The 17,473-nt window shown below is 40.0% G+C and overlaps 1 protein-coding gene across 2 annotated transcripts in view; it reads right to left on the bottom strand.

The window, feature by feature from the left end:
• The window catches only part of KIF4A (kinesin family member 4A), a 130,513-nt gene that overhangs the window by 66,434 nt on the left and 46,606 nt on the right, over window positions 1–17,473 (bottom strand). For both annotated transcript variants that reach the window (XM_032757128.2, XM_032757129.2), the window contains exons 11-15: window positions 12,776–12,908; window positions 10,948–11,006; window positions 10,727–10,832; window positions 4,251–4,307; window positions 3,105–3,290 (exon numbers count right to left, since the gene is read on the bottom strand). In XM_032757128.2, the coding sequence (XP_032613019.1) occupies window positions 3,105–3,290; window positions 4,251–4,307; window positions 10,727–10,832; window positions 10,948–11,006; window positions 12,776–12,908 (541 nt within the window). The remainder of the gene's footprint in view (window positions 1–3,104; window positions 3,291–4,250; window positions 4,308–10,726; window positions 10,833–10,947; window positions 11,007–12,775; window positions 12,909–17,473) is intronic.

Raw genomic sequence — 17,473 nt, 5'->3', positions numbered from 1 at the left:
CTCAATTTTAAGCATATTTACATAATCAGAAAAATTTAAACACTAAATATTCATTTAAACAAAAAGGGCGATATAACCATTTTGAAAGAAGAAGGTGAGGCAGTGTGCACAGGTGGTGGGATAAGAGAGCTACATTCTTGTCTTCCATTGTGGGAGGTCAATAGATATTTATCTAAAAAATATAATTATACTGCCAATTCTTATCTAGAAATATGGAGGTAAATGTCAGAATAGGAATAGAGGACTGCTTTGATTTTTCTAAGTATTATAGTATTTGACTTTAAAAAATGATATATATGCATTTGTTTGACATAGATAAAAATTAAGTTTTTTTGTTTGTTTGTTTTTTTGAGACAGGGTCTCACTCTGTCACCCAGTGGTGCAGTGGTGCAATCTCAGCTCACTGCAATCTCCACCTCCCAGGTTCAAGTGATTCTCCCGCCTCAGCCTCCCAAGTAGCTGGGATTAAAGGCATGCAGCTAATTTTTGTATTTTTAGTAGAGACAGGGTTTCACCATGTTGGCCAGGCTGGTCTCGAACTTCTGGCCTCAAGTGATCCACCTGCCTTGGCCTCGCAAAGTGCTAGGATTACAGGTGTGAGCACCATGCCCAGCCAAAGTTTTTTTTGTTGTTGGGATGGTCTCACTCTGTCACTCAGGCTGGATTGCAGTGGTGTGATCTCAGCACACTGCAGCCTCCACCTCCCTGTGCTCAGGTGATCCTCCTACCTCAGCCTCCCAAGTAGCTGGGACTACAGGATCACACCACCAGGCCCAGCTAATTTTTGTATTTTTTTATGGAGACATAAAAAATGTTGCCCAGGCTGGTCTCAAACTCCTGGGCTCAAGTGATCTGCCCACTGCAGCCTCCCAAAGTGCTAGCATTACAAAAAACTAAGTTTTTTAAAAGTTGAAAAAGACCATGAAAACAAAAGGGAAAAAAACCTCTATTGGCAACTCAGTTATTATTTTGGAAGCAACCTCTAACCTAGGGGGAAAAAGTGGTGAAAATTAATTAGCAGAAACACTTTTTTTGTCTTTACTCTGAAAATGTATGAGAGCTGGCAATTTAAAAAAGCATGAGTACTTGTAGGGTCCTGCAGCCCCATCCATTCTCTACTGGGCCCTGGTATCCTGCTCCTCTTCCAGCTCTGCCGCTGAACTCTGTGCCTTAGTTTACTTCTCTGCACTGGGGGCTCACCCCAACACCATTCCCAGCAGTTTCCCACGTGATGTTGGTACCCCTAAGGCTGGGCTTTGCCAGCTGTGGCCCAGCTCCTTAGTACTGCCCAGGGGGCACCAGGTTGCTGAGGATGTGACTGTGGGCACCATTCTAGGCCAGTGGTTCTCGTATTGCATTCCAGCAGCAGGAATATCACCTGGGAACTTGACAGAAGTGCAAATTATTGGCCCCACCCAAGACCCACTGAATTAGAGCTTATGGAATGGGGCCCTGCAAGCTGGGGTTTTAAGGAGCCTTCCAGATGATTCTGACATGCATGAGAATCTGCCAACTACTGATCTAGGCCAGCCATTAGTGTAGCCTGGGGAGGGACTGGGGCTGTCTAGACCAAGAACAGGTAGAAAACACTAGCCTCATCTGGATTTCTGAGATTGGGAACCACCACCAACAAAAACCAACCTTACAGTCTCTCCTCTTGGAAGAGGAAGATAAGTTGGAGGGCCTGGAGAAAGCATACATTTTTTTCTTTCCTTGCTCCTGGCTTGGTTCCAGCTCTGCTCACCTCTCTCACTTGTCTTGGTTTTACAAAAGGCTGTCTAGATGATGCCAGCCAGGCAGGGGGTGGAAATCCTGGGGAGGCAGGAGGCAGAAGACCCTGACTGTTTATGCCTTGGGAACCTCACCATAGGCCAGATGGCCCCTCTTCAAATGGAAAGAATCCTAACTCCACAAGGAAAGAATCCTAAACCCCCAGTTCCTCCTCCTCCCAATCCCAGGAAGACCTTGTAGACAGTGCCAAAAAACAGCTCCAACCCCCAGCAGATGGGAAGAGAGCCAGAAGCTGTCCTTCCTCCTCATCCTGGCCCCCCTTCCCAGCCCCCGCCAATACTGTGAACCCTCTTCCCATTCAGCCTGGTTTCCTGGTGAAGGTCCTGCAGTGGTGGGCCCTGGGAGACCCCCCGGAAAAGGCCCTCAGGAGGGAAGGGTCCAAGGGCATCCTTGGGCCAACTGTCCACCTCTCTTGTCCACTATCCTCTCCTCCCCACTTCTGTCTTCAAAAGGCTACTTCCCAGGATGGATCGGGTGCTAGGACAACTGCGGTCCAATCCAAAAGCTCTCCCTACCCCTGTGTCTTATTTCAGATGTGAGAACAACTGTACAGTGTAAACTTATAAAGTGTTTTTAATGGTTGTAGATTGGAAATAAAGTATGTCATATGAACAGTTGCCATGGGGGAAAAAGAAAGCATGGATACTAGAGGTATTCCTCAATATAAGCATATAATACCTTGGGAGTAGTAGGATATAGCTGGATGGGAAAACAACCCACTCTTCCCGCTACCACCCATCCTAATATCCCTTTGTCTGTAATTACAAACAGTGAGAAACACTGGTCTGCAAGGGAAAATAAGTCTGGAGCAAGGGCCATTTCTTGTGGGTAACCTGAAAGCCAAGGATTTGCCTTTAAGTAAAGACCTGATTATTAATTGGCAAAGGCCACTTTAGAATTACCATCAGAAAAAAGTTTAGCCATTTGTCAAGCCATGTGACATCCACTAGTCTCTTCATAATTCATACTATAACCCAGACTATTTACCAAAAGATGTGTTTTTCTCAGAATCCAAGCATAGTTATTAGAATATAATTTCTCTATTAAGTAGGGACCACATTTATTATAATGTTATCAAACTATTTATTAAATACCTGTGGCATAAGGTAAGGCATTAGATAGATTAAATGGAACAAAATTACAGGCTCCCTGTCCTGAACGTATCCTCTTTTTAAACCAACAGTACAACTCCCATTATACTATATACATTTTGTTGTCTTTTCATCATCAAAAATGGTATGCTTGTTGTTTTCTTCCCATTCAGTTTAAGAGACTGTAGACATGAATAAATACTGCCCTAGGAAATAGTTTACCTGGTATTGGTACTGAATGGGCTGCAGTTGGCTGTCATTCTGAGTCATCTTCCTAGCCAGGGCCTCTTTCAGTGCAAGTGCTTTATTCAACTCAACCAGCTCCTTAGACATCTGTGCTTGACGGAGAGCATGCTGAGTGGTAAAAGCGTCAGAAGACCTGCTCGTCTCTGGACTGGTTTCTACTTGCTGGAAAAAAATCAGGATAATGATTTATAAGAGAAACAAGCAAATGGAGTTCCTTAGGCACTATTTCATCAAGTTTCACAGGCACTTCTCCATTAACAATATCTCTGTTCCTTTACAATGGTGGCTCTGCATACATTTGTTTTAAGTATCTGAAATAAACTAAGCTAGCCTAGTTCCCTGCTCTCTCAAGCACCTTATTTCTTATATACTTTAATGGACTCTTTTAGTATCAACTAAGTTTCTTTGCTCTTTCCTTTATTGATCTGGATGGCATTTCTTACTTTTACCTCATTCCAAGGGGTTCTTACAGGAGAGAAGGTCCTGGAAACTGAGAAAAGGGTTCATTTGTTCTCACACAGCTGACCTCTAGTACCTGATCTAGTATTTTCCTTCTTTCAGAATGTGAAAACTACTGACAGATTCATTTTAGGGAGAAAAGCCTGTCTCAAGCAATCCATCATCCAGCCTTTCATTTTGTCTTTATAACCTTTAGTCAACATCTAATACATTTTATCTATCCTTGTGATCTTAGCACTTATTTTCCTTGGTTCTTTTAGCCCCTAATATCTCATCTATAGAAAAAATTCTCTTCCGTTTCTCCTCTAATGCTTTTTTGACTTTGCCATAATTTGCTCATTTTTTCCTCTCCTCATTTTTAACTTGCTGGACAGTTGATGCAGAATACTAGCCTATAACAAGAAATCAGTCAGCTCGGTTGCAAATATGGAACATTACATTCTTGAGAATTCCTGCCCCCCGTTACCAGTTATACTATTAGTGGTAGAACCTATCCAAGGTAGGGATTTTATGAAGCTGAGATTTACACTAAAGATTTCTGGATTTAACAGGCATTCTATGGAGGATGGTAACAATCACAGGTTCTCTTTTTCAGTTGAGTGATAAATTATAGGAAACGGCAGTTAGAGCTCCTGGTTCTACACAAAGGGGCCAATTACTTACGGCTTCTTGTTCCACCACAGTATCAATGGCTGCAGCCACGCAAGCAACAGTTTCATCCTGCAGTAACAAATGTTTTGGTTTAGGGAAAGAGTTTGAAGTAAAGCTTACTGGTGGATTTTATATTGGTTATTTAATTTTTTTCAAGTGTATACAGAGACTGTTTAAGATACTGGATCCATTTTATAGTCACAGAAACCCCAATAGCCACATGTTTCCATTTCCCATCTCTCAAGTCTTTCTTCTTCATAAAGGACAATTGTGTAGATTTTATAAAAAACAAGGTCATGTGGCAACTGACATATTTCTTGCACTTCTCCTGCCCTGCCAGAGACATTTGGGCCAGAGTGAAACATTTAGCCATTCCAAGAGGCCAAAGTTTAACCCATTTTATGGACTCTACCCTTTCTTTTTATGCATCTACCGCTAAGTATACCTCTATTAATGTACAAGCCTAGCCAGTTCTTATGGGGGCATACCATTCTACGAACAGACATATCAAATAATGGCAATGCATCAGAAAAGTAAATAGAATGGTTATTTTTTATTTTTATAGTCAGTCAAGGTAGCAGGATCTTCCTCTATAAAGAAATAAATGCCTGGCCAGGCACGGTGTCTCACGCCTGTAATCCCAGTGCTTTGGGAAGCCAAGGCAGGCAGGTCACGAGGTCAGGAGTTCGAGACCAGCCTGGCCAACATGATGAAACCCCGTCTCTACTAAAAATACAAAAAAAATTAGCCGGGCGTGGTGGCGAGCACCTGTAATCACAGCTACTCTGGAGGCTAAGGCAGGAGAATTGCTTAAACCTGGGGGGCGGAGGTTGCAGTGAGCCAAGATTGCACCGCTGCACTCCAGCCTGGGAGACAGAGCAAGACTCCACCTTGAAGAAAAAACAAAAATCAAAAAACAAAAACAAAAAAACAGAAAGAAATAAATGGCTTAGATGGGTAATCCCAGAAAAATATGCTCTTGAAGTCAGATAAAGGTATTGCAGCCTCTGTCCCTCATGTAAATAAGAACTGATCATAAAGATATGGAATCAATCTAAGTGTGCATACACACATGTATACCATACCACATTTTCTTTATCCAATCATCCATTGATACACCATGGACTACTACTGGAATAGTAGTAGTCACACCATGGAATACTACTCAACCATAAGAAGAATGGAATTATGTCTCTTACAGCAACGTGAATGAAACTAGAGGCCATTATCTTAAGTGAAATAACTCAGAAAGTCAAATACTGCATGTCCTTACTTATAAGTGGGAACTAAATAATGTGTACACATGGACATAGTGGAATAACAGACATTGGAGACTTGGAAGAGTGAAAGGGTTGGGGGATGGTGAGGGATGAGAAATTACTTATTGGGTACAAAGTACACTATTCAGGTGACAGCTACAGTAAAAATCCAGTCTTCAGTACTACCCAATATATCTATATACCAAAACTGCACTTGTACCCCCTAAATCTAAAAATAGAAAAAAAGAAAAAAGGGAAAAAAAGAACAGATCATATGGTGCTACTCCAGGTAACTAGGAGGAAAAGGGTAAGCACTAATTCTTTGGCAAATTATTTTTTGGGGCATTCAAACAACTGCCACCTAGAAGGGAAAACTAGAACTACTTAATAGGACTAATTTGTTTAGAGGCTATCATATTAGCAAGCTCTGTTCTCACCACTGGAATTTAGGCTTTATTTGGTATTGTAAGATATGGATTACCACTTCTGTGTAAGTGATTCTTCAAAGCCCCGGGAAAAAAGAATTATTTCCAAGAAGTCATGTAGTTAAGGAGGTCATAGGTGAAAAAGTTATTAGCTCAACAGCTAAGAATTTAGGGTTAGCACATGGAGTCTCTATATCACCCTTATGAAACATTACATAGTTGTTGAAACTTAACTTTTAGTACCTTTAACGTGAGAAGTGAAGAGACCCCTGTGCCCTCGCTGTTTTTTGAGACAGAGTCTCGCTCTGTCACTCAGGCTGGAGTGCGGTGGTGCCATCTCAGCTCACTGCAACCTCCACCTCTCAGGCTCAAATGATCCTCCCACCTCAGCCTCCTGACTAGCTGGGACTACAAGTGTGCACCACCACACCCAGCTCATTTTAAAACTTTTTTGTAGACAGGGTCTCACTATGTCATGAAGGATGGTCTAATTTTATTTTATTTTTTTGTAGAGACAAAGTCTCACTGTGTTGCCTAGGCTGATCTCAAGCTCTTGGGCTCCAGGGTTCCACCTGCCTCGGTCTCTCAAAGAGTTGGGATTACAGGCGTAAGCCACTGCGCCTGGCCTGAAGAGATCCTTAGTAAGTGCTATTTATAAAGCATTTCCCTTATTCTGCCCAGAAACTCTCAACCAGTGAGGCTCAAAGAGAATTTAAAGGAAGCTTCAGTATTCCCACATCCTTTCTCATCATGATTTATAGTACTGGTGATTCTCCAAGTGCAGGGCATACTAAATCATTCTTAAAAAGGATTTTTAAAAATCTATAATGGTTACCCTTTCCTCCCTCCCATGTTTCAATCTTTAGTATAAGGACTAATCAGAGGCCTGTCCTAGATTATTAGGGCCTAAAACACTGGCCTTTGGAGACTTTCTCTAGTACTTTCCAGAGTTAGGATCAAACGTAGATGGGTTAATCCTTGAAGAAGATATGTTGTTGCTCTGGGTTTATCTTTGGCTTTTGGCCCAGTAAAATTTTACAATACTAAGGTTTAAGCTTAGGGCTATGGTGACATGTTCTGCATGAACATGGCAGAATTCTGCCTCTATAATCCTAAATGTAAATATATGACAATAAGATTTATTTCAGTCTCACAGCCCTCTTTCCCCCGATTCTAAGACTATAACCAAGAACCTCTTAAAAATAAAACGTGATTTCATAAAGGTGATGGTTAGGGGAACAAGGCCAGGCAGGGTACGTTGTGCTACATTAACCAGCAATATCCTCCAAGATGAAGTTTGTGTTTGTAGGCTGTACCATTACTGGGCGTGCAAAATGCTTTTTATGGAACTGGTCTTGGAGGAGGGGATATAAACAAAAAAGATCATTTGATTTTGTAGGAACTGAAAGGACTGCTTGAATTTCCTCACAGGTAACTGCACAAGGAGGTTTGCTTGAATTATATTTTAAAGGAAGAAATGGTACAGTTTAGCGCTTAAAGCCCCAGGAAGAATATCTAGGAACAATGGTTGCCTTTATAATGGAAAAGGAGGTGTTCACTAGTCACTTAAAAATAGTTTTAATCCAGAATGAAGGGCACAAGCACTTACTTTTGAAACATTTTGCTTTCACTGTAGTGAGTCTTAATAAGAGCCACGGGATACATTGTTGTGTATTTCCAAAAAAATATATAGCTGGGAGGGTCTCCGAACAACAGATGTGGAGAACTCTGATTCAGGAGTCCAGCAGGACTCCTGGATAAAAGGGCTTACTCTGCCTAACTGTGACAGTGGATGGAAGCCAGGAACTTTATCAGTTTGTGGCAATCTTTAGCACCCTCCTACTGTGTGTGCCAAGTACATTTTAGTGGCAGACACGGCGATTCTACAGAGTTCCTCTGAGCCAGCTACCACTAGCAACTCCCTCTACAGGCACACCAGGCACCAGTCATATTGCCAGATTCTCACTGAGGATGCTTTATTTTATTAATTTGGTTCCACGGGTTTCCTTCATCTTTCCCATGTGACTCGAAGCCCCAGAAATGAGGTGGTATTAATCCTCTAAGATTGGTGTGATGGCCATGAACAATGGTGGGTACCCTGGGTCACTATTTCTGAGCCTGTAAGTTTTGGCTCCAGTGGGCTTCTGCAGCCTAGATTATCTTAATTCTGAGGCAGCTCACACAAGGTTTTCATATATCAGATGTTTCAGTTGCATTTGAGTGGCATTATAATTGTGAAATTTAACCTTGTGATAGCCGTTGTCTAATATGTATTCTATACTTCAGCCACATTGAAGTTCTTACCATTTTTTAAACTTTCATACCTCTTTGCTTTTATATATATCTTTTCCTCTATATATAGTCTAGTCCCTTTTTAAAAAACTTTATTTTATATAAAAGCTTTTAAATTTTTCCTTGTGGGCTGGGCGCGGTGGCTCACGCTTGTAATCCCAGCACTTTGGGAGGCCGAGGCGGGTGGATCACGAGGTCAGGAGATCGAGACCATGGTGAAACCCCGTCTCTACTAAAAAAAATACAAAAAATTAGCCGGGCGTGGTGGCGGGCGCCTGTAGTCCCAGCTACTCGGAGAGGCTGAGGCAGGAGAATGGCGTGAACCCGGGAGGCGGAGCTTGCAGTGAGCCGAGATTGCGCCACTGCACTCTAGCCTGGGCGACAGAGCGAGACTCCGTCTCAAAAAAAAAAAAAAAAAAAAAAAATTTTTTTTTCCTTGTGGAGCAGGGCTAACTCGTAAGCAGTGCGCCCAGAGTTGGCCTGTCCCTTCCCTTTTGTCTGCAGGGCAAACTCCTGTTCATTTTTAGGACCCAGTTTCTTCTATGATGCCTTCCTGAATTTTCTGGACTAACAGTTAATCACCCTTTGTTTTATGATCCCACTGCACTTTGCTCATATTGCTGATATAAAAGAAAGCACACGAGAGAGGGTTCCCAGTTTTCCTTGCCTTCAACCCTTGCCTCCTTTCCCCGTTACCCCTATTTTGCCACCTCTCCCACCTGTGAACCTTGACCAACCGAGAAACTACAAGGCTTGTAAGAACAACTCTCAAAATATAATAACAGTTATCCAGATAGGATTGCATCAGTATATTCCTGAGGAAGAGGTATAAAAAAATGAAACAATCTCCAACCAAAAGTTTCACATCAATTAACATAAAAAACTGTTACCTGAGCTAAACCACAAGGACATACATCCCTTTCTTCTCTTTACTCTATAAAACTCCAATCTTGCTTTACTTGGGAAGTTACCTGGAGTTCAGGTGTGCCCTGAGTGCATCAGCTAAATAATGCTTCTTCTTCTTCTTTTTTTTTTTTGAGATGAAGTCTCACTCTGTCACCCAGGCTGGAGTGCAGTGGCACAATCGGCTCACTGCAACCTCCACCTCCTGGGTTCAAGCGGTTCTCCTGCCTCAGCCTCCCGAGTACCTGGGACTACGGGTGCACGTCACCACACCTGGCTAATTTTTGTATTTTCAGTAGAAATGGGGTTTCACCATGTTGGCCAGGCTAGTTTTGAACTCCAGACCTCAGGTGATCCGCCCACCTTGGCCTCCCAAAGTGCTGGGATTACAGGCATGAGCTACTGCGCCCAGATGAATAATGCTTTTAACCCCCATTTGAATCACTTAAATTCTCTCCTTTTGACAGTAATACAGCATTTAGTAAGATTACATAGCTAGGAAGTGGCAGAACTGGCTTCAAATCAGGTCTGTGTGGCTCTAGAGCCCAGGCTCTCAATTACTGTACCCTGTTTGTTAGATAAATGAGCTTTCATCTTGGACTGCTCATGATAGCTTTACAGTACTCCTTATTCTAAAACACTGCCTAATAGTCTTTGGGGAGTTTACTCATTTAATTTCTTAGAACTGGCCATCATAACGAGTCCTGACAATAGTGTATGGCATTTTTTATATTCTCTTCAAGAATAAATCTATGTGTGGATAATTTTGTGACACACTATTGACAACTCTAGAAAACACTGGGCAAGACCAGGGACGACAGTCTCATGGTTCTGGTAAAATTAAAATCTCTGCCCAAGAGCTAGGAATTACCACCAGGCATTTGCATACACATTACTGTTTCAGAATAATAAACGACAGAGTGTAGACAGAACAAAACCAACCATTACCACTTAACATAGTATGTTATAGTATGATTTCAATTTTTTTTAAAAGCATATATGCCTAAGGACTAAGAGATGGAACACCAAAACAAAAATAGATTTTTAGGGGTAGTGGGATTGCGAAAATTTTTCTTCTGGGAAAAACAACAAATAACCACCCCCATCCCGAAAACACACCTGCCACTACTATAATGGTTCTAAAAATAAACAAAAATGGGAACTTATGGTAGAACAATCATTCAAACTTACTTATTATTGGTTATAAAAGAGGCTTATGGTATTCCCTGGTTGCTTTAAGCCATCTGTCAGAATTTAGCTTATTTAAAATTGGGGTATGGTACAAGTCCTCTTTTTAAGTTAGCCTACACTGTGAGGACAGCAAATCAATGACTGCTGCTCTTGCTACCTAGGCAATTTTGCACTGCTATGTTGTTGCTTCTGGTATTTGATTAGAATACTGAAATACCAATGTGCATTGTATATGTAACCTATGAGTGTTTTAACAAACTCAATTTTCAGATCATATCAAATGATCCATGACCTCTGGCCTTAAGCAGCTCACAATCTAGTTGTTTCAGCAAAAGGCACAGAGTTAGAAAGGCTTGTATGTGTCAAGAGAAACAAATGAAAGTGATATGCCTATTTACACTGCCCCTACTTGGCTTACCGATAACTGGGTAATCAATTGCTGCAGGTTACAAATTATCTCTACATTTTCTTTCAATTCCTGGTCTTCCAAAGTCTCCACTAGCTTTTGAAGATCCAGTTTGCAGCTGAAAATTCAAACAAAAAGAACCCAAGGGTTATTCATATGACAAAGGCCAGAGGCTCCACGATTATATACTAAGGTGCTATAGGTTGCTAACAAATATCTGGTGGGCAACTTACGCCGCATGCTGCCTGAGCTCTTCTAGCTTGGCGTTCATTTTTTCATTCGCTTGCTCTGTCTGCAACAAAGACCCAGGAGATCATCAGTGGCAGTGCCTGACAGCCTCACATAATTATGCTCTCCTACTCCTATGAATTAAAAGCTAGGTAGAGAGGCTGTCTCCTTTGCTGTAACAGAGGATTTAGTGGGCTTTGGTTATTTAGTGAAAAATGTGTTTTTTAAAAGAGTCATGGAAATTAGCCCTTCAGTCAACATGAGCTACTAAAAATAGCATCCGAGCAGCTGGGTTTTATGCTTGCCATGAAACTCAGACTATGGGGTGGAGTGTGAAGCCTTAATTCCATAGAGAACTTTGCAACTGGGGGGAAAAAGCAATATTTCCTGGCATGTTAGTCCCTGCTGTTTGCAAAACAAACAAACAAACAAACAAAAAAAAACAAAAAACCCACAAAAAACAAAGATCCCCGCTTACTTTAAACTGCCTTCTACACTACACTGTTCCCTAGCCCCAGCATAAGGGCATTTAAAACATAAAAGGGCCTCACACTAAATTTGAGCTGAGATTTTTTTTTTTTTAAGTTATACTATCTGATATGGTAGGCTAGTTTTAGCAAAAGACAGCAAGAAAAAGGGTACGGCACAAGAATGATGGTAGAGAAAGAAGAAACGGCAGAAGGCAGCTTATGTTTTGGGAAGGGTGATTGATATTTTCAGTTTTATTTCAATCACAGTATCTGTAACATGCTGGATACTATAACAGATCTGGAAAGAATCGTTTATATAGGACAAAAATGTTGTGCTTGTTATGAAGTTCTGACAGGATATCAAACAGTAAGCCTATCAGGCAGACACTGTAACAACCTTATAAAGGTCGGATGAGTATGTGGAGAGAATAAGAAGTAGTTTGTTACATCAGCCTCATTCACATACATGTGAAACACAGCTTCTAGAGTTACTTCAAAGCATAAATACAGCACTGGAGACAGAAAACTGTATATAAAAATCCCCTATATCCCATTTTCACCCTCTGTTAGTAATAGACAATACAATGGACGTAGGATTTAGCCCACTTGAAATAAATCTTTAAGCAGCTTATCTTTCCTTGACTAGAGAGCACACTGATGCATGAAGGTGTATACATTACAGAGGTTCAATTATATTTTGGTGGAAACTCATTTTTGCTTCTGGCAACAGTCGTGCTATCAAAGATTGAGTTGTATTTAGACTAGTAGAAAAACCTTAGTGATAGAGCCAGCATGCACTGATCCAGGAGGTTACTGACAGACAAGCAGGTAGTAGGAGTCAGAACTCGTGTAATCAGTTATATAGTGATCCACTATTTGGAAATCAACCATATGGAAAATGAATTAAAATTAATTTCCCAGCTGTTATATCTCACCATGGCAGCTGTTAGTATGGGATATGAAATGTGACAACATTAGGGGAAGAGAGATGGAAAATAACTAAAATCTTGGAGAAGGAATGGTTACTTGGTATTATGGATAAAGATTAGGCAGGATTTAAGGTGAGAGAAGTACTTGGTTCTTTACTTTCTGGTATTTTTAAATGGATCTATTTTAAAATGGGATTTATGTAGATTCTTTGTGGTAGATACATAGGTGTTCACTGTACAATTCTTTTAACTTTTCTGTATGTTTGATTATAAGCCCACATATTTACCCCAGAGGGGCTCCCTGGAGGATATGGTAATACAAATACATTTCTTTCAATATAACCTGTCTCTCATAATGAGATGCATGTTAAATATTTTGGAAACTAAAGCTAGTAAATGTTCAGATTGCTAGTAGTTTATTCTTGGGGGCTTACCAAAATGATCCTCTCCAACATCTGGGCTGTCTGACCAGCTGCCTCGCTCAGACCACGACTTAATTTTTCATTCTCCTCTACCAGGGACTGATTCTTCTCCATCAGGGATTGTAGATTCTCTGATGGTTCCACACTAAAACAAAGTAAATAACATATTAGAAAAATATCTGATTGATAATACCTATATCAAAGGTGGATAAAAATATATCCCATAGGACTTTTGGATAGGTAGGGGGATTAGGTTAAAATTATACCACAAAAGTCTGGGAAAAGTGTGTCCAACCCAATCTATCCTCCTAGTCAGGTAGAATATTGGATGTACAATAAACACATCTCTGAAGTACTGCAGTGGTTTGGAGAAAGGTAATAATTCAGAGCTAGATATGGTTGCAACAGGAATGACTAACCTCTATCTTGGCTCTTGGTTAGGATCTTTTCTGTTTGTGTCCTGTAGGTATGAAGTTATAGCTAACTGGAGCTAAAATACATGTTCTGTCCCTTTTCTTCCCACCCTCAATCCCTCATTAACGATTAGGGAAGTAGAGAAGGGAGAGGTATGGGGGAGGTAGAAGTGACACTGCTCAGGGTCAAAATTCAACTTAATCAACATAAATATATTTCCCATTTACTGTAAAGTTTAGGGAAACAGCATTTGAGAAGTCAAAAAGTTGAAATGATGACCAGCGGCCACTAAGAAAACATTTCACAATTCTTTATAAATAAGTGCTCCCTTCTAAATGCTTGCTTTGCTTGGAGCTTATGACCCATAGCCTCTTGTTCATTTGTCTATTAATTTTAAATTACTTAGAATGAGTCATGACAACAATGGTGTCCATTTCAAATACGAGGAAAAGGGAGGGTCAGAAATAGCTTGAAGGAATACATATAGGTAAGAATCTTTGGAATGTATACGTATCACTTGATATCAGTTCCAGACTAGTAAAGCAGATCAATATGAAGTAGGGCTGTTTTTTGTTTTAATCCACTGGGATGAAATGTTCAAAAGACTGGAAAACAGGACTGGTTAAAAAAAGATCAGAAGAAATATGAAGATTTGATCTGAAGAAGACTGAGGGGAAAAATGAATAGTTGTCAAGGCTATGAAAAAGAGAAAAAAATAAAGGACAGGGAACAGCTGTTCTCAATCTCAATAAAGGATAGAAAAGGACTTCAGGAATAGAGTAGATGCCCTCTCACCCATCTTAAGACCTCCATCAATTTTTATAGAAGATCTTAGAAGGCACTTTATCAAAAGTTAATAGCAAGGCCACACAATAAGGTCTCATATTACACTGTTGAGCATTTACTAAGACTCTTATGAAGGAATGTTCAATTAAAACGCAGATTATAAAAAAAAAACTATTCGTAAATTTAAGTGTTATTTCTTTATTTCTTTATTAAACTGAAAACTTCCATGTGTCATTCATGTAAGCTGACAAGCTTCAAAGTAATGATACTTTTAACTCGATAGTTTTTTATTTCCCTAAAAAATTTCCAGGATTTCTCTAAATGGGAAAATCATATTTAAGTTTAACTGTTGATTTTTCCAAGGAAAATTTAGCACATAGAAGTAGGTTCTTCATTGTAATTTGAGGCAAATGCTTGAATATTTAAATACTACTATAATTAATAATAGTTAACTCTTCTATAACATTATGGGCTAGGGTCTATTCTAAATACTTTACATACATTAAATTTTTTAAGTTCTCCCAACAGCCCCTATGAGGTAAGTTCTACTGTTATTCTCATTTTACAACTAGGGAAATTGAGGCACAAAGAAGTTAAATAACCTATAGCCACACAGCTAGTAGGTAATGTGAAGCTGAGATTTGAGCTCAGCAGTCTAGTTTCAGAGTCCATGCTCTTAACTACTATGCTGACTACAGAGATAGGTACTATAAGAATGCAGAGAATCCTGGATATAAAAGCTCTCACAGTAGTAAGGAAAAAAAAGAGTTATTGGCAAGATTATAGATATATTATAGGACCACATGATATAGGACAGCCACGTAATGGGTAAAATCTTTAAAAGTAAAGCAAAAACAGGACTAGGGCCAGGCAAAAGTCAGACTGAAAAACAAAATATAACAGAAAACCAATGTTTTCACATGCTATTTAATTGTCAAGGCTAGGAATTCAAGTAAACTGAGCATGTGCAAATTGACCAACACTCACAGAAAATAAATACAAAAGCTTCAATGACATGTTAAAAAACAAAAGAACATAATCTAAGGACAAAAAGTGAAAACATTCATATATGTAAAATGTACTTTTTGTTAACAAGCCTTATAAAATGTCTCTAAAAATATAAATATACATTCTTGTGAAAAGGAGCATCTTTATTTCTCTGTAAAATATTGAACAATTAAGTTTAATTGTTTGATTCATCAACTGTTTCTTAGAATCTATTACTTTTGCAGCTGAAACTATTTCCTTTAGTACATTCTAGACAATCAGAAGTCTGGAACTTTTTGTGCTAAACTGAAAGGAAAGGAAGATGGGTCAATTGCTTCTAAATGAGCATAGTGAGAATAAAATGTAATCAGGAAACCCAGACTAAATTATCTAAAGGCGGAAAATTAGGAAGAAAGAGGTAGTCATCTCTGGGTGGTGAAATTATAGCAACTTTAAGTTTTATTCTCTATACTTCTCTAAATGTTCTACTAGAAGCAATTAGTCACTTTTATAATCAGAAAAAAATGAATAATTGAAAACAAAAATAGTGAAAGTAGGCTCACATCACACATAAGAATAAATACCAAATGCAAAAATGAAGTGTAAAACATAAAACGACATTATTACTAGAAGAAAACCTGGGTGAATTCCTCTTTTTCTTTTTTCTTTTTTTTTTTTGAGATGGAGTCTCGCTCTGTCGCCCAGGCTGGAGTGCAGTGGCGCAATCTTGGCTCACTACAAGCTCCGCCTCCCAGGTTCACGCCATTCTCCTGCCTCAGCCTCCCAAGTAGCTGGGACTACAGATGCCTGCCACCACGCCCAGATAATTTTTTCTATTTTTAGTAGAGACGAGGTTTCACCGTGTTAGGCAGGATGGTCTCGATCTCCTGACCTCGTGATCCACCTGCCTCGGCCTCCCAAAGTGCTGGGGTTACACAGGCGTGAGCCACCACGCCTGGCCGATTTCCTCTCTTAACCTTGGTATGGAGAAAGGCTTTCTAACTATGAATCCAGAAGCATGGAGAGAATGTAAATGATATAGCCACTTTGGAAAACAGTTTGGCAGTTTCGTAAAAAGTTAAACATATGACCCAGCAATTCTATTCCCAGGCATTTACCCCATGAAAACCCATGTCCATATAAAAACTTGCAAGTGAATGTTTGCAGCAGCAGTATTCATAATAGCCAAAAAGTGGAAACAACCCAAACCTCCATCAACTGGTAAATGGATGGACAAATACGGCCTATCTAGACAATGGAGTACTATTCCGCAAGAAAAGGGAAGCGCTAACACGTGCTATAACATGGATGAACCACAAAACATAAGTGAAAGAAGCCAGACAAAAAAAGACTACATCCTCTATGATTCCATGTATACGAAATGTCTATAATAGGCAAATCCATAAAGGCAGAAAAGAGATTAATGGCTAATATCATGAATATATAAAGAACTGTCAAAAATAAGGGCCAAACTTAGGGTTGCTATTATTAAAAAAATACATTGGTGAGGGTGTGGAAAAATTGGAACTTTTGTGCATGGCTGGTGGAGATGTAAAATGGTACAGCCACTACGGAAAACAGTATGGTGGTTTGATTTAAAAATTAAAAACAGAACTACCATATGATCTAGCTACTTACTTCTAGGTATATACCCAAATGAATTGAAAGCAGGGATATGATCAGATATTTGTACATCCATAGTTTTTTGTTGTTGCTTGTTTTGTGTTTTTTGTTTTTTTGTTTGTTTGTTTGTTTTGAGACAAGGTCTCACTCTGTTGCCTAGGCTAGAGTGCATGGCATGTTCATAGCTCACTGTAGCCTCAACCTCCCCGGGCTCAGGTGATCCTCCCAACTCAGCCTCCCAAGTAGCTGGGACTACAGGTGCACACCATCATACCTAGCTAATTTTGTATTTTTTGTAGAGAGAGGGTTTCGCCATGTTGCCCAGGCTAGTCTCAAACTCCTGGGCTCAAGCGATCTGCCCACCTTCGCTTCCCAAAGTGCTAGGATTACAGGCATGAGCCACCACGCCTGGCCCATGTTTTTTTGTTTGTTTGTTTTTAAAGAGACGGAATATTACTATGTTGCACAGGCTGAAGCACAGTGGCTATTCACAGGTGCTATTTTAGCATACTACAGCTTTGAACACCTAGGTTCAAGCAATCCTCCTGCCTCATCCTACTGAGTTGCTGGGACTTCGGCACGCACCACCATACCTAGCTGTACACCCATGCTTATAGCAGCATCATTCACAATAGCCAAAAGATGGAAGCAGTCCAAGTGTCCATCAATGGATGAATGGATACACAAAATACAGTGAAATATTATTCAATCTTAAAATCAAAGGAAATTGTGACACATGCTACAACATGGATGAACATTGAAGACATTATGCTAAGTGAAACAAGTCAGTCACAAAAAGACAAATACTGCATGATTCCATTCATATGAGGTACCTAGAGTAGTCAAATTCATACTGAAAGCAGAATAGCAGTTGCCAGGGGCTGAGGAGAGAGGAAATGA

The sequence above is a fragment of the Hylobates moloch genome, unplaced genomic scaffold (assembly GCF_009828535.3).
Source record: "Hylobates moloch isolate HMO894 unplaced genomic scaffold, HMol_V3 SCAFFOLD_7, whole genome shotgun sequence".
NCBI lineage: Eukaryota > Metazoa > Chordata > Mammalia > Primates > Hylobatidae > Hylobates > Hylobates moloch.
The sequence above is the reverse complement of the archived record's forward strand: the minus strand, read 5'-3'. Positions and strand labels throughout refer to the sequence as shown.